The 26,247-nt window shown below is 40.0% G+C and overlaps 4 protein-coding genes across 11 annotated transcripts in view; 2 read left to right on the forward strand and 2 right to left on the reverse strand.

The window, feature by feature from the left end:
* The first annotated feature begins 2,543 nt into the window (after nucleotides 1-2,543).
* Nucleotides 2,544-3,928, forward strand: LOC131880613 (mortality factor 4-like protein 1). The gene is made up of 2 exons (XM_059227282.1): nucleotides 2,544-2,797; nucleotides 2,890-3,928. The coding sequence occupies exons 1-2, from the start codon at nucleotides 2,659-2,661 to the stop codon at nucleotides 3,855-3,857; spliced, it is 1,107 nt and encodes a 368-aa protein (XP_059083265.1). The 5' UTR covers nucleotides 2,544-2,658; the 3' UTR covers nucleotides 3,858-3,928.
* Nucleotides 3,929-4,861: 933 nt separating this feature from the next.
* Nucleotides 4,862-7,718, reverse strand: LOC131880612 (histone-lysine N-methyltransferase SMYD3-like). 2 transcript variants are annotated; one of them, XM_059227281.1, is made up of 3 exons: nucleotides 7,559-7,718; nucleotides 6,644-6,926; nucleotides 4,862-6,036 (listed from the first exon to the last, which is right to left on the reverse strand). In XM_059227281.1, exons 1-3 carry the CDS (start codon nucleotides 7,565-7,567, stop codon nucleotides 4,958-4,960), a joined length of 1,371 nt encoding a protein of 456 aa, XP_059083264.1. In that variant the 5' UTR covers nucleotides 7,568-7,718; the 3' UTR covers nucleotides 4,862-4,957. The 2 variants fall into 2 exon arrangements, with proteins under 2 accessions (XP_059083264.1, XP_059083263.1); XM_059227280.1 differs by lacking the exon at nucleotides 7,559-7,718 and adding an exon at nucleotides 7,368-7,505.
* Nucleotides 7,719-13,904: 6,186 nt separating this feature from the next.
* Nucleotides 13,905-17,961, reverse strand: LOC131880445 (uncharacterized). Of its 3 annotated transcripts, none has more exons than XM_059227089.1 (5): nucleotides 17,616-17,961; nucleotides 15,285-15,407; nucleotides 14,877-15,091; nucleotides 14,370-14,619; nucleotides 13,905-14,304 (listed from the first exon to the last, which is right to left on the reverse strand). In XM_059227089.1, exons 1-5 carry the CDS (start codon nucleotides 17,821-17,823, stop codon nucleotides 14,111-14,113), a joined length of 990 nt encoding a protein of 329 aa, XP_059083072.1. In that variant the 5' UTR covers nucleotides 17,824-17,961; the 3' UTR covers nucleotides 13,905-14,110. The 3 variants fall into 3 exon arrangements, 2 of the variants coding, with proteins under 2 accessions (XP_059083072.1, XP_059083071.1); XM_059227088.1 differs by having other exon boundaries at nucleotides 15,285-15,509; XR_009373260.1 differs by lacking the exon at nucleotides 14,877-15,091 and having other exon boundaries at nucleotides 15,285-15,509.
* Nucleotides 17,962-19,685: 1,724 nt separating this feature from the next.
* LOC131880365 (uncharacterized) overlaps nucleotides 19,686-26,247 on the forward strand; it is a 20,839-nt gene continuing 14,277 nt past the window's right edge. The window contains exons 1-7 of one of the 5 annotated variants that reach the window (XM_059226975.1): nucleotides 19,686-19,930; nucleotides 24,605-24,853; nucleotides 24,934-25,041; nucleotides 25,103-25,134; nucleotides 25,214-25,286; nucleotides 25,348-25,398; nucleotides 25,466-25,611. In XM_059226975.1, the coding sequence (XP_059082958.1) occupies nucleotides 24,802-24,853; nucleotides 24,934-25,041; nucleotides 25,103-25,134; nucleotides 25,214-25,286; nucleotides 25,348-25,398; nucleotides 25,466-25,611 (462 nt within the window). In that variant the 5' untranslated portion in view covers nucleotides 19,686-19,930; nucleotides 24,605-24,801. Of the gene's footprint in view, nucleotides 19,931-24,604; nucleotides 24,854-24,916; nucleotides 25,042-25,102; nucleotides 25,135-25,213; nucleotides 25,287-25,347; nucleotides 25,399-25,465; nucleotides 25,612-26,247 lie in introns of those variants that run through there. The other 4 variants (XM_059226974.1, XM_059226978.1, XM_059226977.1 and 1 more) reach the window with 4 other exon arrangements.

Raw genomic sequence — 26,247 nt, forward strand, 5'->3', positions numbered from 1 at the left:
GAACTAGCCTGGATTCTCGAGGGCTTGAAGGTGCTCCCAAAACGCACATTAAGCCTCTATGGTCCCTAGAATTGACCCTAAATCCTGGGTTGGGACAAAGCTCATGGATGAATCTGAAGACGTACAGTATCAGACACCTTTCGAACCTTCTCTGAACACTGTACAGTCCCAACAAAAATTATGTTTACACAATTTGACCAAAATACTGAATTCATGTATGCATTCAAAAATGTATGGATTTTAGGGTGCTTAGCATTAATTTTGTAGAAAGGAAGAAGCTGATTGTGACGTTTAGTTACATTTGATCAAGATTTTTGGTGTCTAAGTAAAGAAGCAAATAAATTTGAAATATGAATTTTAGTTCCTACTTTTAAGTCAATTGAAATGTCTTCTTTGCCATTTATATTATTTTGTAGGCTAAAATACAATGAATTGCAGTCTTACATTGGTGTTGGATGACTTGGAGATGTGTCACTTGGTTGTTTTACAGAAAAAAAACTATTTGCTGTTTAATCTGTACATTAGGGTAATATCTTATGGCATCGATGTAACTGATTTCATCAATAAGAGCTTTTGTCATTAGTCCGTTACGTACATAATTAAGTCGATTTCAAGTACCATGAACTTTTCTGCTAAATTTATTTCAACGCTCCAATGGTAATAAGGAAGGCAGTCACAATCTGACAATATAGTAATTGTTCAAGGCAGCGTGACCAACTAAATTCATGATGCGAAGTGAGCCATTCTTGTGTTGAAAAATGTCGCTTTTCAACTTTCTTCCAAGATTATACATTTTTATGATTCTCCCGTCACAAAAATAAATACTTGTGTTAACTTTGTTGAGGGTCAAATAAGTTTCTACTTAATATCTAATATCTACTAACAAATATGAGCAAGAATCAGTCACCTTTTGACCGAGAATCTGGCCAAATTTTCAAAACGAAGGAAGGTGAAGCCCTATGCGTTCAATAATCTAACTTAGGTGTTACTCAAGCCGATTAAAAAATCAGCAGGGCATTAGTCATTCCTCAATAAAAGGAGCGAATTACAATTACTGTTACACTAGTCAAAAATAGTGATTCGTTACACAACCATTACTAGAAAAAAATGTGATGGTGTTACTTGTTACAATTACTTTGACATAAATTTTCGATGGCCAATATCTTGTGGTTTATCCCATCCAGACCATTCTTCTCAAAAGATAAGGAGTTTTTGACTCAAGCAGTCCTTATGCGTAACATTTGAAGATTTCTTGTCAACATTTTTCAAAATTGAGCATTGGCATTTAATCTTGGCATGATTGTTCAAAATGTATTGCATCATAATACGTTGAAGAGTCAAGATTGGGACCCTGGATGATTGTTAAACGTTTGAAACAATGTCGCAAAATTCATGATGGAAAACAGTATTAGACAATGTGAAGTCGGTAAAGCTTTACTGTAAGAAGTCCATCCCTTAGTTGAAGTGAAGTGAGGAGGCTTTGGAAGTTTGAAACATTATATTTAAGCCAAGGAGACATTTTTCCGAGCCTAAGTCCAACGGAATTAGATTGAGAAGATGTGAACACTAAAGTAGCAAATGCAACAAGATTCAAAATCAATAACACCTTCAGAGCGGTTAAGAGCAAACACAACTTTCAACCCTGACTTTCTTTGATCAAAATATGCTAGATGGAATTACCAAAAAATGGCAATTTCTGTTGAGCTTTCAGGTTCTTCAGCTGTCACGGGATAAACGAAAAATTAAAGGCCGGCCATTCTGGAAGCTGAAAAAGGAACGAGTTACGAGTAATTCTTGTAGATTTTGGGTCGTTATAATTATACAATTTTAAAATGTAATTCAATTACAGTTCCTTTTTCGAGAAAGGAACGAATTTCAGTAATTTCGTTACTAATGCCCTGATAATCAGTTACCATGCTCTGAAAACAAGTCCGCCTGGTTAGCTCTCATCGCAATCTTTAGGCCTGGCTTCCTCTATCCTTGAACTAGAGGCCTTGTCAAGCCCTCTAGCTTCAAGCTTTAACCATTGTTTATGGACAATATTTTTGCTCCCATTATATGAGCTGCACGTTTTGTCCAGCAAATTGGGCAGTTTATCCAGCATATCGTATCTGTGTAAATCTGTGTTTGGTCTCACTGAACACATCAGCTGCTGATGCCTGAACCAGCATTGCCAGGTATTTCCCTAGAGGCCAAAATGGACCAAAAGTGACCACTTTTGAGGCTCAAACTAGCATTTGACGGAAATTATTAACAAGTGTTTGAATTAATGAAAATTATCTTAGCTCTTCCTTTACAGGATGTAACAAAATAAACCTCAGAATTCCCTCAGTTCATAACTCTAATCTAAAAGTAGTCGTAACATTTTATGAATTTCAATTAAACAATAAGATTTATTTTTGATTGTAATTGATTCCATTGGCAGCCCATGTAATTTTCATCTATTTTAATCCAACAAACTTCTTGACACAGGGCTATGTCAAGGCATCGGAGGCGTTGACAATGGCCTCCCAATGGCCAGGTTTTAGCTCAACTTTGGCCTCAAAGAGATTTAGTGAGGCAGCAGCCCTCCAGAACCCAGGGATGAGTGCAAAACTTTCAAAATAGAAATTTTTTTGAAGGCTTTGGTACCCCCCATCGGACGCGTCGGACAATAGGATGCCGCCCAAGCCCAAATTCACAGAGAGCGAGAAGGTGCTCTGCTTTCATGGACCACTCTTGTACGAGGCTAAATGCGTCAAATCCCGGCGCGATCCGCAAGCCAAAGGCGAATTCCAATTCTTTGTCCATTACCAAGGTAACAACTAAGCCTGCGATTCCCTGCGATTCCCTGCGGGGTCCATGATCCAAACCGTGATCAAACTCAATTGTGGCCTCGCTTGGCTTTAGGTTGGAACAAGAACTGGGACGAGTGGGTGCCCGAGTCACGGATTCTCAAGATCAACCCGGAAAACTTGGACAAGAAGGACAAGTTGCTGCACAATCACCAGGCCAACGTCAAAGAGAAAAAGAAATCGGCCAAAAACGCCAAGCCTAGTGGCGGCAGTGGTAGCGGATCCAACACACCCCAGGGCGGTGGGGGTGGGACAGGCTTGGGCGGGTCCTTAGGGGGCTTGGGTCTGGGGTTAGGTGGGCCTGGCTCGGTGGGTAGTCGCTCCAACAACACCAGTCGTGCCTCTACGCCCGTGTCTGATCGCGCCAGTAAAGGCGGTGGCAGTAAGCGCACGCTGGCCGATGACGAGCGCTCTACCTCCTCTTGGGAAGACGAGACGCCCTTGAGCTCAGGCACGCGCCGGTCAGCGGCGGCCGCCGCCAAAAAGGCGCGCGGGGGCGTGGCTGGTGATGAGGGCTCGGAGGACGCTTTGGCCAATCGCAAGGTTCAGATTGAACTACCGGAAGAGTTGAAATATGTTTTGGTCAGTGATTGGGATTTGGTCACGCACAAGCGGCAAATCTTCCAGTTACCGGCCAAAGTGCCCGTGTCGGCCATAACGGCCGATTTTTTGCGCCATGTCGAAAAGGGTGGTCAAAATCGGACCGGCGTGCATTCCGAGATTGTGTTAGGGCTGAAGGACGTGTTCAATGACATGTTGGGCTTGTGCTTGTTGTACAAGAGTGAGCGTAAGCAGTTTGAGACCTTGATGAAGGGTGACAAAAGTCCATTTGAATTATATGGTAGCCCGCACTTGCTCCGATTCATGGTCAAGTTGGGACCGTACTTAAAATTGACGAATATTCATCGTGAGCCGGACATGCGAACCATTGAGGGTGTGCTCAAGGAATTCCTCGCTTACTTAGAGGCCCACCGACCCAAATATTTCTCGTCCAAAAATTATGTTGATGCCACTGAGGGCTGAGTTATCCAACAGCCGAGTACCTATTATTATGTGTATATTTTCTTACCCATCATAAACTCGTGAAGAATCTCCATCAGTCTTATCATGTGCATCATGTGCTTCATGTTGTTGACGTTGTTCTTTTACTACAAGGAAACGGACTGAAACAAATCAGGATCGAAAGTGTTTTTTTTTTCGATCATTCTTTTAGATGCGTCGAGGATTGATGCTTACTTTCCACTAGCCCCATGGGGTTTTAAAAGAAAAAGGTTTCATTACTTTCATTATTATGCTGGATTTCAGGCTTGCACTAACTGTGAAGTGAGCCATTCTTTGACCACCTTATGTCCTTAAACTTAGGTCAAGTACCCGTAACAAACGAAGACCGTGGAAGTACTGAGCAATGGTTACTTAATTGATTAAAACTGCTATCAATGTAACGCTACATACTGTAAAGGCTTCTCAAAAACACGGTTTATTGAAACAAAGTAAAAGGCTTAACAGGAAAAACAAGGACTACCTAAGTTGTCTCTGGGATTTTTGATCACTATAGGCATCATCTCAAAATGTCAGGGGCTAATCTGACGAACAAATGTGTTGAAGATCCTATTTTAGGAAATTCGTGTACCGTGTTTTAAAAGAAGATCGGTCTGCATCTATACGATTTCATGAGGAAAATTTGAACCACCGGTTGGTAGGGTAGTAATAGGGGGAGTTTATGCAATAATTGTTTCAAATATACATGCTAAAATATCGTAAACAATTTATGAGTTTTCATTTCAATTCAGAGAAGGCAGCTTACTTTGCAACATTTAATGAAACGTCCTATTACCAACAGATTATGAAACATTGCAGTTCTAGAGAAAGGTTTTCCTCAATCTCGAGCCAATGGTAAGAAAAAACGTTTTAATACCAGGCTAGGCGGTCTTTCTTTTGACCCACAGGGCTCACTGTCAACACTCCCTATTTTTCCCATATTCCGATTTGAGATGCTTTGAAACGAGAAGCACATTTCTAAAGACAAGTAAAATAGCATTGTATGTATATTTTTGTGTAAAACGGTACTAAAATATGAGGTCCAAGCCGTTCTTGCAATCATGGTGAAATATGATTTCGCTGGGTTATTGGGCGCCGAAGTTTCTCAATTCTTGGTGAGCATCCCTCAACAAAGGAACTAGATCTCTCTGGTAAAGCGTATGATTGGACCCGTGAGTGATAAACAATTGTTCCTCGGCCTTCTCAAGGTGTTGACTAGCAAATTTGATGTGCCCGAGGTGACTGGCCAACTTCCCGATCCGCATGTGTACCACGCCCATATTCACATGGAAGCTTGGGTAATAGAACTGATAAGCCTTCATTTGAGCCAACGAAGTCTTGAGAGCGGCCCGGAAATCTTTGTGGTCTAATTCGGCCAAGCTGGCCTTTTCTAAACAGACCAAGAGAGTTAGATCGTAGGGGTGAACCACCTCTTCGGCCGAATGAATAACGGCCAAACCGGATTTGGACAGGGGACGCTCCTCTCTGACAAGCGAATCCGAGAGTTTGGTCAGGATTTGCTTGGACAGACTGAAATCTTTCAGCTTCTCTGGAGTCACTTCAAAGTGGCATTGACGACACTTGAGGTTTTTAGGACGGATTTCCTTAGGAATGGGCACGGCTTTGCCACATTTGGCGCACTTCAGAGAGCCATTCTTGTACAAATCCAGAGTATCGGGGTCCCGATTGCACTTGGAGCAATGACATGTGAAGTAATAGCTTTCTCTGAGAATCTTCTGCCGAGTGGGCGTGTCCTTCAGCGGAGAGCAATAGCTGATCCTGATATCTTGGCTACAGTTGACGGGACCGGGCAATTCATTGGGACCGATGTATCGTACTTCGAGAGTTTTACCTTGGAACACGGCGAACGCATTGGGTTCACACGAGTGGTCGAAAATCGAAGCTTCGAGGTAAAGTCCGATCCCTTGGGACGTGTAGTCGTCGTCCATGAGGTTGAATGAGTTGATGGAGGTACGACAAAATATTTCCCAGATATCGTCTTTGGAAGGGAGATCCTGTGGCATAAAATGTTGCAGAACCTTGAAGTATTCGTTGAAAGCGGCCATTTTCTGTTTATCCTCCAGAATCTCCTTATGATGAGGTTCCAAATCGAAAAATGTGCGTTTTTGACCATCCGGAAGTTGTCCTTGAATCTTTGCCCCTCCTAAGAAAAAAAGTTCGTATTAGAGGCCGGAACCAAATCTTTTTTATTCAGAAACATTTTTGATTTTTCGCTGTTAATCAAAATTCAGTTCCTTTATGACATTTGGCTCATTTTCGAGAGACCAATGCTAGGGCAATGCGATGCAAGATATAAGGGTAATCTTTGCAATCTAAGGAATTGATTTAAGTCTGAACAATCCTCAACATGGCTCTTGTCCATGGATGTGGAGCAGCAAAATAAGTCTTGACCTTAATCACATGGACTATTGACAATAAGGCTTGGTTTCAAAAAGAATGGGAAGAGTTGCAACTAGTTTCAGTCCAGAAGAAAAGTTCAAGTGCTTTAGTCCTTCACTTTGCTTTGAGCTCCTCCGGTTTGTATGTCCGGACCTGGACGAGGCAGAGGGCGCTACTCAACGCACTGAAAAGCTCAATGTGATAAACTAATAAACTAATCATCAAACAAATCCAAAGGCTCAGCCGCATCGTCTCCACATTTCTTCAAAAACTTCAATCATCCTGGGAGCCAAATCCGATCGATGTCTAGTAACTCGTATTTGTTCCTGCCCACTCAAGAGAGCCAATTGTTATGAACTGATCGCACTAACCGTTTCTCAGCTTGATCACGATCCGGGCAATCAATCGAATGGTGTCGGGCGGTACTCGAGGTTGTATTTTGGCTATATATTGGCACTCATGTTTGTGGTCGGTCCAACCGTTTCTTTGGCATCTTTTGTCGCAATATCGAACGTGTTTACAGGAAGCGCACTTCAAAAGCGCCGAAGTGGATCGGCGCAAACACGAATCGCAAACCACGTCCGACAACTTCTGGGACAGGATGTAAGCGAAAGGCTCGCATTTCACGATCAGCGACCCTGGCTTAAGATTTTCCTGTTGAAAAAACATATCAAATAGTAACAACAGAGTCTTATGATGGCAATGACTTTAACTTTTAAGAGACTCGCTCACAAAACCGAAATAAGGTAGGTCTCATGTGAATTGACTTGTTTTATCATGTTAGATTTTACGAATTTGCTTTTAGCCCTAAGGCCAAGCGAGACCTGAAAGCACCGGAACCTTGATCTACCGCTTAAAGGGTCTAGTATTTTATTTCGAAGATTTCTGCACTCCAAATCATGACTACCAACACGGACGGCATTTCTCCCTCCAAATGGCACTTTTTGTCAACTCGAACGAACAATCTTCGAATCGTAGTGCCATGGAAAATACATGGGATCACACCCATTCCCTTGCCACTTTATCTTCAATAAGGCGCCTTAATGAGATTGGCTAGATGGTCGACTGACTAGCCTTGTACCTCCTGCATCTTACCCTCAACTGTGCACTTAATAACATTTTGCTTTCACCATCCCACGTCCCATCAAATTAAGGTAGAATAAAGTAGTCCCCATTGGACTGCTGAAGACATTGGGACCTGACCACGCTAACGAACGCCTTCTCAATATTCATCGACCTAGTCACTGTCCCTCTCATCTTTTTTTTCAGGCTACATTCAAGCTTACCAAAACCATTTTGAGGGTACGTTGATCCGAGCAATGGACGACTCTTCTTTCTTGAAACTCTTTTTTTTGGTGGGTAAGGAACAAAGATCCAAACTCTTGAACTCGCCTCAAGTACGGAACGCTAAGTAAGCGAGTTTGTGAGTAGACCCAGAATAGGGGAGTAGTAGCCGACTAGCTACAATATTGCGACAGTCACGGCGAGACTTAGGTTCGTGCTTTTGGTAGACAGATTCATCAACTGTGTTTGTTTCCTACATCAGTATTGCCATGAGCCAGTCAGCTTTGATGGTCATATTTTCTGGAGGTCTCGGTGGCCTGGATATGGATTATCATCAGAGGGGATTCAATACTTCGCACATACAATGAGCAATTACAGTGAAATATGTGCTTATAACCACTTCGGTTATAAGCACAATTTTATGTCTTTACTGACACTGATTTTTAATTATCACAAATTACTTCTGTTAAAAGAACAAATCCAAGATGTAAATTCAGATTTAGTAACCCTTTTTGGGTTTATGTATTTGATTCTTTCTTCAAAGAAATATGTCCGTTTTTCCTCAAACAATGGAGGGCACTTTTCAAAGAAGTAGGGGTACTAAAAACCCAAGATATAAAGCGCAATATTGGACAAAAAACTTTGTTAAGATTTAAAAAGTTCATTACAAAAATACGAAATTCTAAAATACGAAAAATAAGTCGGAAAAAGCTTTTTCTTCTAAAAAATAGGTTTTATGGATGTTTACGAGTGAAACTTGGACAATTTAGTAAAATGCAATGCTACATAAACCCTTCCTTTAATGGCTAAAAAAATTGAATTTATAATTCAACCCTTTATCAACGAACTATAAAGCGTCAATAGTGTGAGTGAGCTCTCAAAATTTGAAGGTGACGTCATCTTGATGGGTTTTCTTCTCCTGCTTCAGTGTCCCAATAAAACGTCAAACACTTCAAGAAAATGAAACGGAACCAAACGTAATATTTTCAAGCCAACCCTTCCTAACATAAAAACAGTCAGAGTTCTTCAACTAACGATAAAATACAGTGTGTATGGGATTTGATATCGTCATTAAAGTCATTAGTACTGAAATCGGAAAACGAGTTGAGTTAGAGCATTCCATGTAAAGCATTCACACTGTTTGACGAAATCTCCGATTTTGCTACCTATTTTGCCCAGTGGTTTGTTGACATGTATTAACATTACCAGAGCTTGTACCGTTACTGACAAAAGGTAACGCATTGCCATTATCAATACCATTACTTTTGCATAAACAAAGATGGTCTAAAACTGCCTATAGCACCGTTTCATACAATCTTTTTAACGTTCAGGAAGCATGGCGTGAAACAAATGACCAAACTTACAAGGGTACAAGGCGTACAAGGGCTCAAGGATACAAGGCTGTCAGGATTTTGGGTTGTGTGATTTTGATCTTTTTTCACTTCTATTGAACATGTTGACAAGTATTTTTCATCTTGCTTTTCATGGCTTGAAGAAAGTTAAGATATGGCAAGTATTCCATTGGTTTGACTAGATGAAAATCAGGGTTACATTTTAAGGCTAACTTCATGCAACTTCTTATGTCACTGGTCACAGAAAATGTGAATTGATAACCCTAGTTGAAGCCTTCCCTGATTCTTTACTTTGATCACATCAGTAACAAATCAATCATTGCATTTGAGACAGAGCTTTTAAAGGAATTGGCGAGGAAATCTGAAAACACTATTTCTTTGTTTTGTTTTTATAAGAAGAAAGTAATGGTAAAGGGAAGGCTAAAAACTGGTTCCATTATCATTACTTTTGCAGAAAAGTAACACCTTACCAGTAGTGTTAATAAAAAAGTAAGGCATTACTCAAGCCCTGAACATTATGCATCAAGTATCAGGCGTTTGCGCCATTCAGAGCCTATTCTATGAACATGTCCTTTTTTGTCCTTTTTTTGCCAAAGCACTTTACCATTGGTTTTTGCACAGACAGAACTCCAGTTGTAATGATCCAATTGGGATAAAGTTTGTAGGGTGATGTCCTTATTTAATCCTTTACCTCTGGTAAACTGAAATCCGGATCATCACATTCTTTGTGTGTACATGGCTTTGTGTATGCTCTATAAGCATTCCAAATAACTAAAATGGGATCTCAATGGGTTTAGACTTGGTTATATTAGGTATGTTGCCTATATTCATATTTCGAAGTTGCTATCACGCAACCTTTGCAAGGATGAAGTCTCAAAACTGAAGGTAAAGACATGGAAAATTCAATACTCACATGTTTGTTCATCAAATTTGCAAAACATTCTTGGAAGATATTTGTTACAGCTATTCAATTATGGTCACTCAAACACAGGTGGTCAAGGGATTTAGCCAAAAATGGACAAGGCCCTAAAAATAACCACACACTTAAGATGTTAACTTACCTCTACCTAGTAATTGAAAGTGTGAAATTTCATGAACTTTTGAGACCCAAGTGCCATGAGAGTGTGAACACTTGAATGCCCCAGCTGTAAAACCAAGCAGATTATAAGAATCAGCACTTAAATTACATTTGATGGAAAGAGTCAGAACTACTTGCCCATGAACTCATACTAAATTATTGTTTTCTGAGGTAATTTTTGTCAATAGCTGATGACAAAATAGAAAAATTGTATGGTTTTATCCGGCTTTCTGCAGCGAAAATCCAAAAACATCTCACTGAGCCACCCTCACGATATGTGGCTTGATTTTTGGACTCATTTAGTACTGTGATCCAAAAACAAAATTTCCAAAGTTTGAGAGCCAATGGGATACTTGGTTGATTGGGACTTTTAAGTAACCGCTGACTGATGAGTCATCACCATTTTGGGGGAGGTTAATGGCCTTCTTTTCAATACAGTGAAGGCAATGACAAACCAAAATACAACGTATAGTATTTGTTAAAAACAATTACGATTTCGAAAAAATATTTGTTGGAAACTTGAGATTAACAGAAATGAGTTTAAAATTAGCTTTTTCAGGCTCAGGTATTTTTATGTATGTTAATGAGTGAAAATAATGTACTCTGTAAAATTGCAACGTTGGATGAACTGTTACTCTCAAGAACAAATGACTTGGAACTGTAATCTAATTCCTTAGCAAAGAGGTGTAAGATCCCAAAATTCAAGTGACCTTCTAAACAATGGTCATCTTCTTCTCTTGCTTCAATGTCCCAATAGTGTGACTGCTAAGTGATGGAGTTTGTCAAGACTGGAGAAGAAAGGTTAAACATTCTTTAGGAAGATTTTGTACAACTACGCGTTACCTCCTGATCAGATGCATTCCTGCAGAGAGAGTGCTTTATCAAATCCATCTGCACACCCATGCACCACTCAATTAGGAGTAACGCAAAACGCAAAACTGAAAAGCCTTCTAGCACGGTTTTGTAGAGCTTTTCTCTCCAGGTCCGACAAACTCCATGGTAGATTGACTGACAATTAGATTGACTTCAAAATGTGATGAAGCCTTTTGATATGAGAGCTTTCTCATAGTATAAGAATATCGTTCTAGGGTGGAATTATTCACTCCATTCACACATTCAAAGACGTAACATGATTTGTTCGTCAGGAAAAAATGGCATGAATCAAGTCAAAATGGCAACACTTCACTTTTTCGGCCTCTTCAGCTGTTGTGAATTACCTTTGTTTTTGTTGTCTTTGTTTGAAAAAAGAAACAAAAGCAAGGTATCGATTTGAATACCTTTTAGTTGTGGAATGGCACAAAAACATGATGGAAGACGTATCGAGAAAATTCAGCAAAGAGGCTATGTATGCACTTGGTCCTGGCAGGGAAGAATCCTTCCGTAGTCAATAAGCCCTTCATCATAAAAGCTTTAGTTCTTTGGGTCAATGTGACCAGGTTGCTGCTTCAACAACAGGCTCACCCGGTAGTTGAGAAGTCGACTGATTTGACCAATGTAGAGGTTGAAGTAGTACGTACCTCCACTTATTGTAGAGAAGGAAAAGATAGTTTTGGAGAAAACAGTCTGTCCAATCCAGTTTACCGGAAGCAGCCTTGTCCTGAAGAAGGAAAGGCTGTCAGTTTGACCACCCTAAATGGTGTCAAAAACTTCTCAAGTTCGGCCTTGAGAAATACAATGGAAAGAAGGGATGTTCAAAGGTAGATTGTCCTTTTTTTCACCCGTACATGTGCCATGAGTCCATGAGACTTACGACGTGCTTTAATGTACGGTGTACCTCCATCCACCCAGAGGGGACACAAGGGAGGCAAAGATGGAGACAAGTTCAGTTTCGTAGTTTCAGAGCTGATCCTATACCCAATCCCACCCCTTCACCTCTACCTCAACCCATTTAACTTCCTCCCTCCCCTCCTACCTCCCACTTCCCTTCCCTTCCCTCCCCTCCTCCTACCTCCCACTTCCCTTCCCTCCCCTCCTCCTACCTCCCACTTCCCTCCCCTCCCCTTCCATCCACCTCATTCCTATAAACACCCTTCTCCCTGATATTCAATGTCCCACACCAATTACCAAAATACACTCCTATGGGGCTTGTCAAGTGAGTCCTTGTTTAGATACTCCATTACGGTTTGTTGGGCAAGGTACAACTGTACTTCTATCTCCGGTGTTTCTTCTTCCTTAGAAAGGGAGGAATCCGAATCTCTCACTTTCATGGCAATAACCGGCTGTTTGAGCCACTCTGACTTGTTTTTTTTACCACGAACTCTGGACCTTGAGTCCAGAAATCGTGCACCTTTTTCAGATAGTTGAGGCTGCTCCCCTACTTGGTAAATCCGCGGGATTTAATTTTCCTGGGCAAAACCAAATTTCGGAGCTTTGCGAGTTATCGAGAATTTTGACAATCCGTCTCTCTTCACAGATCCTACAAAAGCCTTTTCCCCTTTGTGTTCTTTGTAAATGTAACAGTGAGTCTGTGAAATACACGATGTTTTTCTTGGCCAGATTTGGTTAACATGCGTCTTGCTGCCCAACGTGCTAGTATCACTGAATATAGCCACCTGTCTGATTGGACCTCCGGTCCATCGTGGGAAAGAGAACTGCTTTAGCAGGGGAATCTGCTCTATCCATTCTTTGAATAGGCTCACGGCTTTTATTGCGATTGGGTCTAGAGTCTCGGAACCATTCAAGTTATTGACGGTTTTCGCCCAAAGCATGGGCAGTATGCGCTTGTAGCGCATAACGAACGGAGAGGCATAACCTTGCGTGGCAAATACTTGACGTCACTACATTTCGCCGAGTTGTTTTTGGCGAGTTGGGGTCAAATTGCTTGAATTTTTCATTAAGATCGAATTGAAACCGATCCATTTCGTACTTTAGGTTAAGCCCTAATATTGACACTACCGGAGATTGATCAACTTGCTCTTCCTCCAATGTATCCAAGACTCAGGAGTCGTTGGCGGATATCTTGTGGCCAACAAATCCGCCACTCTCGAGGATGATAAGGATCTGTGAGATTAATTGAATCATAGCCGATGTCGTTGGTGCAACTATCTAAAATAATCCATGTAAGTCTTGGTTAAGATTGTGTGCACAGCCTCTGGGAAGTCTTTTTCCCATTTTCCCGCCCTTTCGTTCAAGCATGACATAGCTAGAAATGGGCTACACACGCAACCAAACGGCAATCGGGTAAACCGATACATGTCATCTTCAAGGTCTTGATCTGTCTATTGTAACAATATTTAGACCCCCATTTAGTTCAGTAAGCTCTTTTATGTCAGCTCTCCAATTCACTGGAAATGAGTTGGATAAGGCAGTTTGCTCGAGAGTTTTCTTTGTAGGGGACTTTAATTTTCCGGCTAGCGTCGTAGAGTGGGAGGTTAGTCCAGATGGGTATATTCCCATTTCGAAATCGACATCTCAGTCGTTCGAAAAGCTGGAGGAATTTGCGATCTTGCGCAATCTCTCTCAGCACGTTGGTGTAGCCACCAGAGCGAATAGCGTTCTTGACTTGTTATTTTCCAATGACCCTGATCTGATCCAGTATGTCCATGTGACACCTAATAATCTGTCACATCATCATGTTCTTGAGATAGGGTCGACCATAACTCAAAAGCCGGCGTGCTTTAGAGTAAAACCGGTCAAAAAGGTCGGTCTGGCTAAGTTCAAGTTCAAAAATGAACATTGGCCGTTGGATATAGAAAGATTAGAAGAACTGTACCTGGTTCCAATTCTGAAACAGGAATCGTCCATGGATGCAGTCATTGCTAAATTAGTTTCAGTTTTTGAAGAAGTTTGCTCCAATCTAGCAATCTCTGAATGTGTTCCGAAAGGTGGGACACGGAAAAAAATTCCAAAATATAGGAATACTTTGTTCAAATAGAGTTGCAAATTAGCTATTATAATGCAAGAATGGATCTTTTCAGAGTCGCTGATCATTGCTTTATTGTAGATAAATTATTATTCAAATCAAGAACAAAGAACGCGTTGGCTTCCCTGAAGGACTATGATCAATCTACAAAACTGGTGTGACCTTGTTTTTACGGAGGGAGTCCTCCCTCCAGTACAACGCTTCCAAGTTGCTTTTTTAATTGTAGACCATGTAACTTGTGACCAACGAGACAAATGAAGATCTAGAATCTCTTCAGATTCATGAGGTCCACAATATCTTCTGCAGGTAAAGCTTCTCCGAAGAACATTAGTGATGATAGGTGGCCTTTGATGCTTGTATCTCCAACTACCAACTCGTTTGTTCCAATGGTAGCATCGAATCCGGATAAGCTAGTGTCTCCCGTTTTGACGCCGTTCAGATAGTACGTAATCGTTGCTAAAAAAATGAATACTTATTCATTGGAACTTATACTATACTTCATCTATGTCGAACGTTCATACTCGTAACATTTTCGGCACTCCACTCTCCCGCAATGGCGATGTGAGCCCAAGATTGAATTGGCAAAGTTGTAGTGGAACTTACATCGAAAAGCATATTCTGGTATTGACAAATCGGATGATTTTGACTTGGTGCATTCGTGGCAAAAAATACAATTTTGTCGTTGCTCATGATCCGATGTCGTTCAGTCGGCTCTAAATCCAGTTTGTACCAGAAAAGGAGAGTGAACTTCTTTGTTTCAGTTGATTGTACCTACAAATCAAAGTCAGGGGAAAGATGTGTAAAAGGGCGTTTGCATTTTGGGTGTTACGAAAGTAATGTAAGTTAGAAATGAGCTGAAACCTTTTGACTCAAAGGATGATTGAATATTAATGGCGACCCAATACTAAGAGTTCAATAAAATCAAGCCCAATTCAAGACAATACAATCAAACTCGATCTAACGAATCTCGTTTTAACGATATGTTCTCCGCTGACGGACTATATCGTTAAATCGAATTTCAACTGTACTTGAATAGTTTTTAGCGTTGAGGCATCTACATTCCATGCCAAGGTTCCAAAAGGTCCAGGAAATGGCGATTTTTCCGAAAAAATCATTCCATCATACGATTGGCCTGGAAGGACTGCTTCTGCTCCTTTGGTGAAGCCTAAGTATTGGTCTTTGAAAAACTTTTTTGACTCATCCAAAAAAAGGACAAATATCAACTTTTCCCATAGCGTCTTATCTGTAAGCAAAATATAATAATAAATGTTTGCTCGTAACACGGGTGTTTTTGAGCAAAAAAAATTGATGGCATGAGGAATTCTAGTTAGTTTATTCATAATTCTAAACCAAAGCTCCACGGTGTAAAATTGTTACATCGCCAAGAACAAGACTTTCCAATGATCGGGAATCATAGCAAAGGTATGCTTACTTACCTAAGACATATGGGCTCTTGTCAACAAAGAGAAATTTGACACTAAATGGTCCAGCTTTGACGGGTTTCAACAACAATGGCGGAAATTTCCGTATTTCGCACCTATCGTCTTCTTGCGAGGTTCCTAATGGGGCCAAATCAGTCCTCTTTTTATTCATCAAAATTGCGCATTCAAATAAGGTAAGGTTCAGTGGACTTTCAAATTGGATCGGATATTCCATTATTTCTGCAAATAATTCGAGCACACCATTATAAGACACCTTTTTCCCTAGACTAGAGTTCAGATTAGTTCTTTACTAAAGTCGGAAGCTTCTTCCATGGGATATGCTCAATATACTGTACAGTAGTCGTGACGAATTTTTGCTTTCAACTCAATATGCCGTAACAGCTAATTATTTACCCACATTTGATTATATTTATCGATTTTGAAAGCCGTTGGTTGTCTGCATAACAACTCAATACTTTAAACAGACCTGACAACAAAAACCGTTATTGGGAAGTAAAAAGGCTGAGTCCATCTTGCTAGTGGAATCAACATAAATCCCACTCAAACCACAGTAAAAAATCACTGACTTTAAACCATGAGGTCTACCTTCATCAGTGACACAAATTGAATTAAAGCATCAATTTTTTGTCCCATGAGATCGCGACAAAAGCAGGTAAAACACCATGCTGTAAGACGGACCAACATAAACAAAGTTTGCCATAGAAAAAAAGCTATTGATAACTTTCGTAACAGGATGTTTAACTAACTTCCTTGCAAGTTTCCGAAAATTGAAAAATAATCATTTAGGAGGTCAGCTTGCACACAATCATTGTCTAGAGTCTGTTCGTCCGAACTGACGAACGGGGCTATTGATCAAAGTGAAAAAATGCAAGATAATTCTTCTTGGATCAAAGAATGCAAAGCACCGATATACCATCAGTTCCTCGCCTACCCAATTGGTGAGCATCCACGCGGACTTGAATGTACTCCTCAGAGTTGATTGAAACCTGCAGTTCGCATCAGATTGATACCGAAAATGACCGTTTCATTTGCCCAACTTGCTCTCTTCGATAAGGTCGCCAAACTTTAAAGCCGACATTTTGCAAGACTTTGTCCGCTCTCATTTGAACGGGGCGTTAGTCGTTCCTCAAGAATAGGAACGGATTATAGTTAAAATTGCTGTGGCCAAAATGAGTACATTACACAACCGCAGCTCGACAAAAAGGTGTAATGTCGTTACTGGTAACAATTAATGTTCCAAAAATTTAGATGACCAATAAGTCAAATTTGTCCCATCATGGCCATATTTTTCTTAAGCAATGCTTTTTTTTGTTTCAGCTAGTCCTGAAATCTGGAGTTGTCCTGTCAACATGTTTCACGAATGGTCATTGAAATTTGACAAGCCATTGGATTGCAAAATTTTCGAAGTTTTGATAACTGTATTTAGGTTCTTTTTTAAACTTGCTGAGAGTTAGTATTTGATATTTTGCCTTTTACTGAAGCGAATATTTTTATTTCAAATCTAGAACCTAGATATTTTCCTCGTCTCGAATGATCATTATTGAAGGTTTGCAACAATGACGCAAGATGTCATGATGGAAAACCAGGATTAGGAATACTCAAGCTCATAATATCTCCCCCGTTAGAAACTTGTAGCTTAAGTCATGGAGGAAATGTTGAGACTTGGGAAATCTAATGCAACATATCCAATCAAGCCGTGCAGTGATAGCAACCATGCAGTGACTGAAGAGGCTTAACGTGAGTTTTGAGAGGATAATCCAGTCTAGTTACAAGAACAATGAAGCTCATCTCTCTTCTTTCTCGGGCTCCTTCACTGTTCAATTTGCTCCCCTCAAATATTTGCAAGGAATATCTGCCAACTTTGATTCGTTGGTGGATCAAATATTGTATGGACACAAAATCACAAGGCCATAAATTGGACTCTGAGGATGAAAAACTTTGTTATCTGACGGCGCATGGGGTCCGTCAAAGATAGTGTAAAAAGTTATTGTCCGCCAAGAAAAAGCTAGTGATGCAAATGAAATATATTCAATATATAGTTCATGAAATCTGACGCGCCGAAGATGGCATGATCTTAACAAGGACATTTTCATTCCCTTCTTCTAGTCTCTAACTGACATTGCTATTAATCTTTGAAGTGAAGCAATAAAGATGATGAAAAGTTTCGTTCCCTTCTTTGATAGCTTTTGGAATCTCATTTTACTTGATTGGCCCTACTTAAAGTGCTGAAACCCCGAAAGTGTGCATGGGTGTCCTCGATTCTCTTTAGAGAACTATATAGTCTTAGGGCAGCGCAACATGTATTGGAACATTATTTATATTTACCGGGATCGTTCATAATTTCCTTTGAGAAACCTCGAAATGAGGACATTTCCGTGACCGAAGCTTGACAAAAATGCAACATTCCCAAAAGGTATACAAACAGCTCCATCTTGATGCATGACAAGCGGACGACTGGCTTGAAAAAAATAGTGACGTGCTTCTTTAAAAGGGGCAAGACTACATGCTTGGCACCAAGTTTCACAGATCTCATGAACAGGATAGATAATCTTATTTCTGGTCTACGTAAATGAAATTATCTGATAAATATGATTATCTTTCTTGTTAAAAGGTGTCTATAAAATTCAGTGCCGAGTTTCTTAGTGGCACCTCTTAAAACGCTGCGGGATGTGGATCTAGGTGCTTCTTGCGTTATATCTATGGTCGTAATTTTGACGACTTGTCAGTAATATGTATCAGCAAAAATCATCAAAGCCAACTAGCAAGGCTGCTCAAAAATCAAATTACAATGGCAAATTAAACAACGGAGATCCCGGAACTGGGGCTCCAACAACAACCTTATGTTGTTCCATGTCCCTCCTTTATGGCCCAACGTCCTCGAGAGGTACAGAATAGAATTCATAATCAGCCCCGCATTTAATCAATAATTATATCGCATTACATGTCACAAATGATTGGATCTTAAGAGCAGTTTTTGATCAAAATAGGTTCATATTTTGGATTTTGTTTTTTTCTTTTGGGTGAAAACAACGTCTAATCAATCAAGCACCCCTTGGAGCGTAATCCTTTGATTGGAAGGGTTAATACTTTGGTTTTAATGAATTGATACGCGACGACAAAAATGTAAATATTATTTTGATTATTGGCACTGCACATAATATTACTTGATTCAAAACGATCTGTTTCTGGTGTTTCATGTCAAATATTTTTCAGCAAAATATCAAGCTCTATTGTCTTCGCATTTTGGTTTTTAGTTCATGGGTACAATTTTCGGTCTTAAGCTCTAGCACCCCAAGCATTAACATTATTTGAAGTGCTAAAGGTGCCTTGATTTGTAAAAAGCAAACGTTAGACTAGATAATATCAGCCACAAAATCTATTAAATAGGCACATTCGTCCAAAAACAATAAATGTTTCCTCCTTATGTTGTGACAAAAGTAAACTTGAATCGAGAAAGTTATGCAATGCAAACAGGGCTCTTTGGGAAAAAATGCGATTTTTACACAAATCTAACTTTAACGCAAAGAATGGCTCAACCACCAGAAGTTCCTGTGTAAGATTGAGGTAAAGTAAAGACTCGAAAAAAATTAGGAAGGTGTTTCTGACTCACGTGCACTCGTTTCAAAATGCAACGTAAATATCCTTCTTTACTATTCCTATAATCCTAGTCACCATGGGTTCCGAGCGTTTTTTTAGCACGGTTACCCAACTGATTGAGCATATGGGGACGTTTAGGCAAGCTCTGGCAGGTTCGATTGTTTGCTTAGACCAGTGCTAGTGATCCAAGTTTGGAGCATCAAACACGTTTTCGAGAAGCTGACCCTTCATTCACATTGCTTTATGAGGAAAGGTCAGCTTCGTTAATACTAGTTTTGAAACGCCAATTTTGAATTTTTGTTTTCTGGTACCAGCCCTTGCCTAAGTGTCCGAATAGAATAGATCGTGGAGGAACTAGAGAGACTCGAGTCAGTTGATGTTGTCTATCTTGATTTTTTTTTCAAGCCTTTGACAAAGTAGATCATGGCCAAAATTTTATTGAACAGACTTCATGACATTGGGATCCAAGGCAAGGTTCTCAATTGGATAAGAAGCTTCATTCATGATTGGAAGCAAATAGTGCAGGTTGAAGGGTCACTTAGTGACATACACGATGTCAAATCAGGTGTTCTCCAAGGCTCCATCTTAGGGCCCCCCCCTTTTTATAATATTCGTTGCCCCGCTTCAAAAGCTTGATATTACTGCCAGTATTTCTACTTATGCTGACGCTACGAAGTTAGTACTTGGTAGTAATGGTCAAAATTCCAGTAGCCTTGTAAAGGAAAATTTGATGAGCATACCCAATTGAAAGTTGACAAAGCTTTTTGTCAACTTTTTGATTCCGGCGACCCTACAGTGAAGCCGGAACACTTGCTCGATGGAGGCTCCCTGAGCAAGGAAGTCGTCGACTATCTTCAGTAGCCACTCAAAAAGGGCCCAAATCGCGTCATCGGTGCGGACATTGAAGGCATCCTTGCTCGACTTGAGCCCCATTGATTGGAGTCACAAGATACCTGTGTTTTTTCTGTGCTTTTCTATCCGTCTGGGAGCAGGAACATGGTCAACTTTGCGCTCTCGAGATCCAATGGGACCTGAAAATAGCCGTAAGGACAATCTAGTTTTATGAACCATCATAAAGAATGATCCACTTTCTTCATCAATTCTGCTGAGGATGAGAATGGCCGCACTGGTCGTCGCAAGGCCTTGTTGACGTGTCTATAATAGGTCACTAAGCGGACCCTTTTTGTCCCGAGCTTGGCCACAAAATGTTCTGGGCTAATCCAATCAGTAAAATCAGTAATCAGTAAATGAAAACTCATCTTCATCTTTGATTGCTGGGAATTCCATTCCCAGTAGCGGAAAGGCAGTCTGCAAAAATGATCCTTGCAATTAAGATCAAGTTGCTTCAAGAAATTGAGGAGTTAAGAGCATTGTTTCAAAACTATATTGTCAAAGGTTGATGTTGTTGCCACAGATTCAAACTTTTTGTTGTCATCTCCACATTATCTTCAGCGAGATTTGGGATCCAAATTTGGCCAAGCTTATTCATTCAACAACATTTTTTAAATGTACGGATCAAAATTAATGAAAGGAAATTGTTTAATTCGTTATGAAATTTAGATCTGAAACAGGCCCAGAACAAAAGTGGGCTAACAAACGAACGTTTTCAATTGCTTCAAAAGGATAACAAGTCTTGTTGAAGTATATGTATGCATTGGGTCCGGCGGTTTGGAGAATATTTGTAATACAGAGTTTAAGTAAATAAAAATGATATGAAAGGATAGCCAGCCCATGTACCTCTTAAGCCATAAGGCTTGTTTTCAAGAGGTATGCGATTGGAATTATCGAGGGTGACAAGTCAGGTTTTCCTAGCTAGCGTTTTCGGTTTTGGGAAGTCCAGAGGGGTCCACTGCCAATGAAACCACGGTCAATCTCAGAGTATTATTAGCTTAATGGATCTCATAGGCATGGGCTGTATACAAGTAAGGATATTTCTTTAAACTTCCGCATTTAAAGATTTTCTTAACTCATCACCCAATATCCGGTTGGAAGGGTTAAGTCAGACTTGGATATTAGCTGTCGATTCAGTGTATCAATAGAAAAATTCAAGAGTTGTGGTCTCTGTCTCCATAATGTACTCTTCAATGCTTGTGACTAATGAGAAGGCATAACCTTGCCAAGTATGGACATGTAACTCTGCTCCCCAAACAGACTTCATTATTAATTCATTTTCAATGTCGAACTATATTCGGGATCTAAAGTACTCACACGCCTTAGTGCAAGTCGCTTTTGGTCAAATTATTAAACCCTTTATTGTTATGAGCAATATCCGGCTAGGACAGGTAATTTGGATATGGTCAGCAACTAGTTAACTATGTAGTTCAAGCCAGAAAACTCCCTGCTAATGACAAGAGCAAGGTAGACTTATTCAAATCATTTTTTTATTGTACAGGCAATATCAATTCCTCCTGATTTGGAGAGCCCTCATCAAACAAGGCCCCCCCCCCATACATGATTTTGATAGATCTTGGACGAATAATTATGGCAGAAATTTAGAGAAATCAAATCATTTTTTTATTGTACAGGCAATATCAATTCCTCCTGATTTGGAGAGCCCTCATCAAACAAGGCCCCCCCCCCATACATGATTTGATAGAGTCTTGGACGAATAATTATGGCAGAAATTTAGAGAAATCTACATGATGTTTTTGAAAAATGGATCGCATTATTATATCTTCCACCGGGTTGCAACGTGGTTCGATTTATTTTCAGAACAATCAGCCGTCTCATGATTAAAGATCAAATGGTTCCACATAAACTAGACGCAACGAAAAACTCAACTCAACCAAACTCGACGTATCGGAAAACCCAAGATATCGGAGAACTCGACTGACTGGACATTTCGATTGTTGGGCAAAGACCACTACAGAAAACTTAATCACACAGAATATTCAATAATTAAAAAAATAAAGCGCATTAGTTGGCTCAAAATGGAAGACAAACACAGCAAAAGTACAGTATACTTGCTCCAACAGGTTGCAATAGAAGGCTCTAAAGGGTTTCTTCATGGTAAATTGCTATAACAGTAAAATCTGTGGATGGTTCAAAAGCTCAAGTATACCCTACCGAGAGTAAATGGTTTAAGGGTTGTAGGGAAATGGATGCAGAATTTACCTTTTCTTTAAGTACAACATGGAAAGTTTCCGACTGATGGAAGTAGAACAACATAAATGCAACCATGCTCATTTTTCCTAGAATACTAAGTCTCAAAGAAATTGTCAGTTGAAAGTCATTTTCAGATGCTTTTGATTGCAAAAGTTATGCATGTATATTTTTTTCCTTTTTAAAAAAATACATGAAGCTATGTCACACTCTAGAGCAAAATATTTTTTTTATCAACCTGGCACCTTACTTTTTACAATCTACACCATAAAAGATAAATTGAACAGAACTGAGTTTTGGCTCGGGGTGCCTCACACGGCAAAGTGAGAGATTTGAAAGTGTTTAAAATGCAGAGAATGGTAGGCTGGTAAAAGATTTGTGTTGTGCGTCTAGATGCCAAACATTTTATAATAAAAGAGAGAAAAAGGACCCAAGAACGCAAGCTAGTACAAAAGCCTCGGATTGTTTAGTGGCCCAAGGATTTGGTTTAGCAGTCTGCCCTCATTGAATACCGGAGTCATCAATCCAACTTTCTTTAACCATTCATTTGCCATGCATCCAATGAGATCATTTTTAATCTAATTTTTGATGTATTCAACGCAAACATTGAAAAGACCCTTTTTTTATTTGCGAGATCATGTTTTCCCATTCGTACTTAATAACATAGAGTGAAAGTCGCATTCTCTCATTTTCGTAGGCGGAATGTTGAAATAATACTCAAGAAACCTACTTTTCAAAAGAGCACATTCAAAATGAGGCCTCCTTTGAATTCAAGGATAGTCATGTCGAACCGATCTTCTCTTACGAAATCAAAAAATAATATACCGGTTGTGCCATGAGTCTTCGAACGCATCTGTAAAACCTTGTAGCTTAGTGATTAAGAAAGATAACTTCAGGTTTCAACTTTTTTTTCAATTTCAACTGCAGGTTTTCTTGGCTTATTTAACTAAATCTTTCGTTTCAACAACTAATCTTAGTTTTGCCTCCTTATGTTTGAAAACAAAGGTTTGGTTTTTCACACGCTTTTCTAACCGCGACAGGAAATGTAATCCCCTGTACTATTAAAATGAAAGGATATATTTCGTCTATTTATTACCTAGCTTTCAATCTTTATATGATATTTGGTCCGCCAACGAGACCGAGCTACTCCTTGAATGTAGGGTTGATCTGGAATGCTACTTTAAAAAAATGTCTAAGTCTAACTTGAATGATGCTACCGGATCAATAAGGCCTACGTATGCCCTAGGAATATTAGAGGGAAGCAAATTAAACAATGAAGGAGCCCGAGAAAGAAGATAAGTGGACTTCAATATTCGAACTAGCCTGGATTCTCGAGGACTTGAAGGTGCTCTCAAAACGCACATTAATCTCTACGGTCACTTGAATTGACCCTAAATCCTGGGTTGGGACAAAGTTCATGGATGCTTTTTGAAGACTTTTTGAAATATCAGATACCTTTCGTACCCTCTCTGAACACTTTACAGTCCCAACTTTTTTTAGTCTCTCCCAATAGGAGAGCTCTCTCATTCCTGTGATGTTTCTAGTGAAACTTCTTTGGACTTGTTCGACCTTTTGCAAACCTACTGAACTCATTAAGATGGAAAAAAATCCGCGAAAAAATCATTTTGCGGATCGAGGCAAGCAACAACCCCAGGATAGTCGAGACCAGTTTTAACATTGCCAGGAGCACCGTTTACAGGGTCAAGAACACGTATAATGCCACTGGTAACCTCTGTGATTGCCTGAAAATAATATTTCGACTTCAACTGATGTGGATCAAGGGCAGCCTGGATGACACCCAGTATAGCCGAATTCTTGGTGCAAAGTTCATCCCGGCCCTTAACAGCCACGGCGTTAAACGGGGAACGGGGTGTGGCAGCAGGATGGTGCTTCCATTCACTCTTCTGACGTCACTCAAAAGCATCTGGAGTTGAAGTTAAGCTTCAATAGATTTAGACCCAAGGAATTTTTGACAACCCTCTCCCCCTTCATCTTATTTTAATGCCACTTTTACCCTCGAGCCCTTGTTCTCCAAGTAGACTTTTTCGAAGTTGCTCGTGAAATTTGTCCGAGGACTTATGGTGCACCCGGTAATGTCTTCAAATTCAATTTGGAGTGTTGCAGCGAAACATGCCCACCATGCTTGAAATGCTTTGACCTCAGTGCACCCAGTTTGAGTATTGAATGGTTATTAAGTTATACTCTGAGATTGACGGTGGTTTCATTGGCGGTGGACCCCTCTGGACTTCCCAAAACTGAAAACGCTAGCTAGGAAAACCTGACTTGTCACCCTCGATAATTCCAATCGCATACCTCTTGAAAACAAGCCTTATGGCTTAAGAGGTACATGGGCTCGCTATCCTTTCATATCATTTTTATTTACTTAAACTCTGTATTACAAATATTCTCCAAATCGCCGGACCCAATGCATACATATACTTCAACAAGACTTGTTATCCTTTTGAAGCGATTTAAACGTTCGTTTGTTGGCCCACTTTTGTTCTGGGCCTGTTTCAGATCTAATTTCATGACGGATTAAACAATTTGCTTTCATTAATTTTGATACATGCATTTCATTTGCTTCCACCTTGATCAAACTGACTCTCAACTCTTAGAATCGACATTCGCCCATCCCTAAAGTCTACTGACTTTCTATTGGCTCGACCAAGACCACGAAGCTTCCAGGATGCCAAGGTACGCACAGACCTGTATGGATAGAAAATGGTTCTCCAGGATTGGAGTCATCGGATTCCGGTTTCGAAGTCTACGATCGTAGACCAAAGTAGACAAACCATGTTGCGAGCGCGCGTCTATGACTTGCATGGTAATTTCAAACAGTCTTGTCTTGATCATTAAAGAGTCAGGTTCGAATGATTGGTACCCCAACTTAACATCTTGTTTTCAATCCATACTTTGTCATTTAACAGGTGTTCCGAATTTGCAGGAACCATGCTCGCTTGCGGGACTCTTTTCATTGCATTCTCACTGGTCGCCAGTTCTACATCCTTGCAAGATGGAGTGAATGCCACTGCCAAATCCAGAAAGGGTCGAGGTAACATCATTTCCACATGCGCAGGTGGTCAAAATCTGACGTTTATCTGTGTTCGTTTTAGCCCTCTCTTTGTTTGAAGTCGTGAGGTTCAAGGTATTGATCGCGGTCCCATCTTCTGTACTTAAATCCATCTGACCGTCAACAAGTGAACTTTGACCATTTTTTCTTGTAGAACGATGTTTGCATGCCTGCTGGTGCCACTCGCATGGGAACATGTTACACCAGCGACGAATGTACCCGACGAAGTAAGGTAACATAATGCCATATTCTATCTGTTCTAACATTGGGATTTTAATTCAATTTTAGAGGGCTCCCCATCTGGAACATGTGCCAATGGATTTGGCGTCTGTTGCATAAGTATCCTCTGACATTGGTTTTTTGCTTGTGGAACATGTCGTCTAATCGGTCTCTCTTTACATTTTAGTCAGCTTGGCTTGCGGTCAAACATCCTCAGATAATAATACTTATATAACTGGAACGGGCTCGACTAGTCCCACCATGGTGACTGTATGTTCTTATGGAATATGTAAAGCATCGCCGGATATTTGTCGAATTCGATTGGACTTTTTGGTAATTATGAATTTTCATTACTTAATAGCCTAGATCTATTGCATTGCACAGTTGTTAGGTTAGGATGTATATATGATGATATGTTATCATAGTGCTCTTGTCTTTCTTAAATGTGTCTTTTATCATTGTCATGTACTTGCCGAAGGCGTAAAATTCCATTTTGTCAATGCCATTCGGTAAAAATTGCGTTCAACCGATGTTAGTGTGCTCATAGAATGAGAGTATTCTAGTGAGCAACGATAGGGTGTATGAGTATGCGTATGTACTGACTACCGTAACCTATGTGCGCACCACTGTTTTACAACTTTGCCCCACAGGGCATTATAATTTAAGAGTGCCTCAAAAAATTTGAACGCTAGATTCTTCATTGGGGTGAGTCTGCGCTAAAATTCAAAGCTTTGTTAGTTAAAAGGCAAGAGAACATGTCTCAATCCAATTAGTAACATGTTAGTGGAAAAAAACAATATTAAAACAGTTTTGATTAGTAAACATACAAATATGCATGATTAGGAAATTCATGAAGACTTGATGTCACCTTTCAGAACCTACTTATTTTTATGACCATTTTTCATCAATAAGTGCGGATTGAGTGCTCTTTTAAACCTGAAAGTGTTGTATTTGTGCCGTGCTCTTATT

Source organism: Tigriopus californicus, chromosome 5, assembly GCF_007210705.1.
Source record: "Tigriopus californicus strain San Diego chromosome 5, Tcal_SD_v2.1, whole genome shotgun sequence".
Taxonomy (NCBI): Eukaryota; Metazoa; Arthropoda; class Copepoda; order Harpacticoida; family Harpacticidae; genus Tigriopus; species Tigriopus californicus.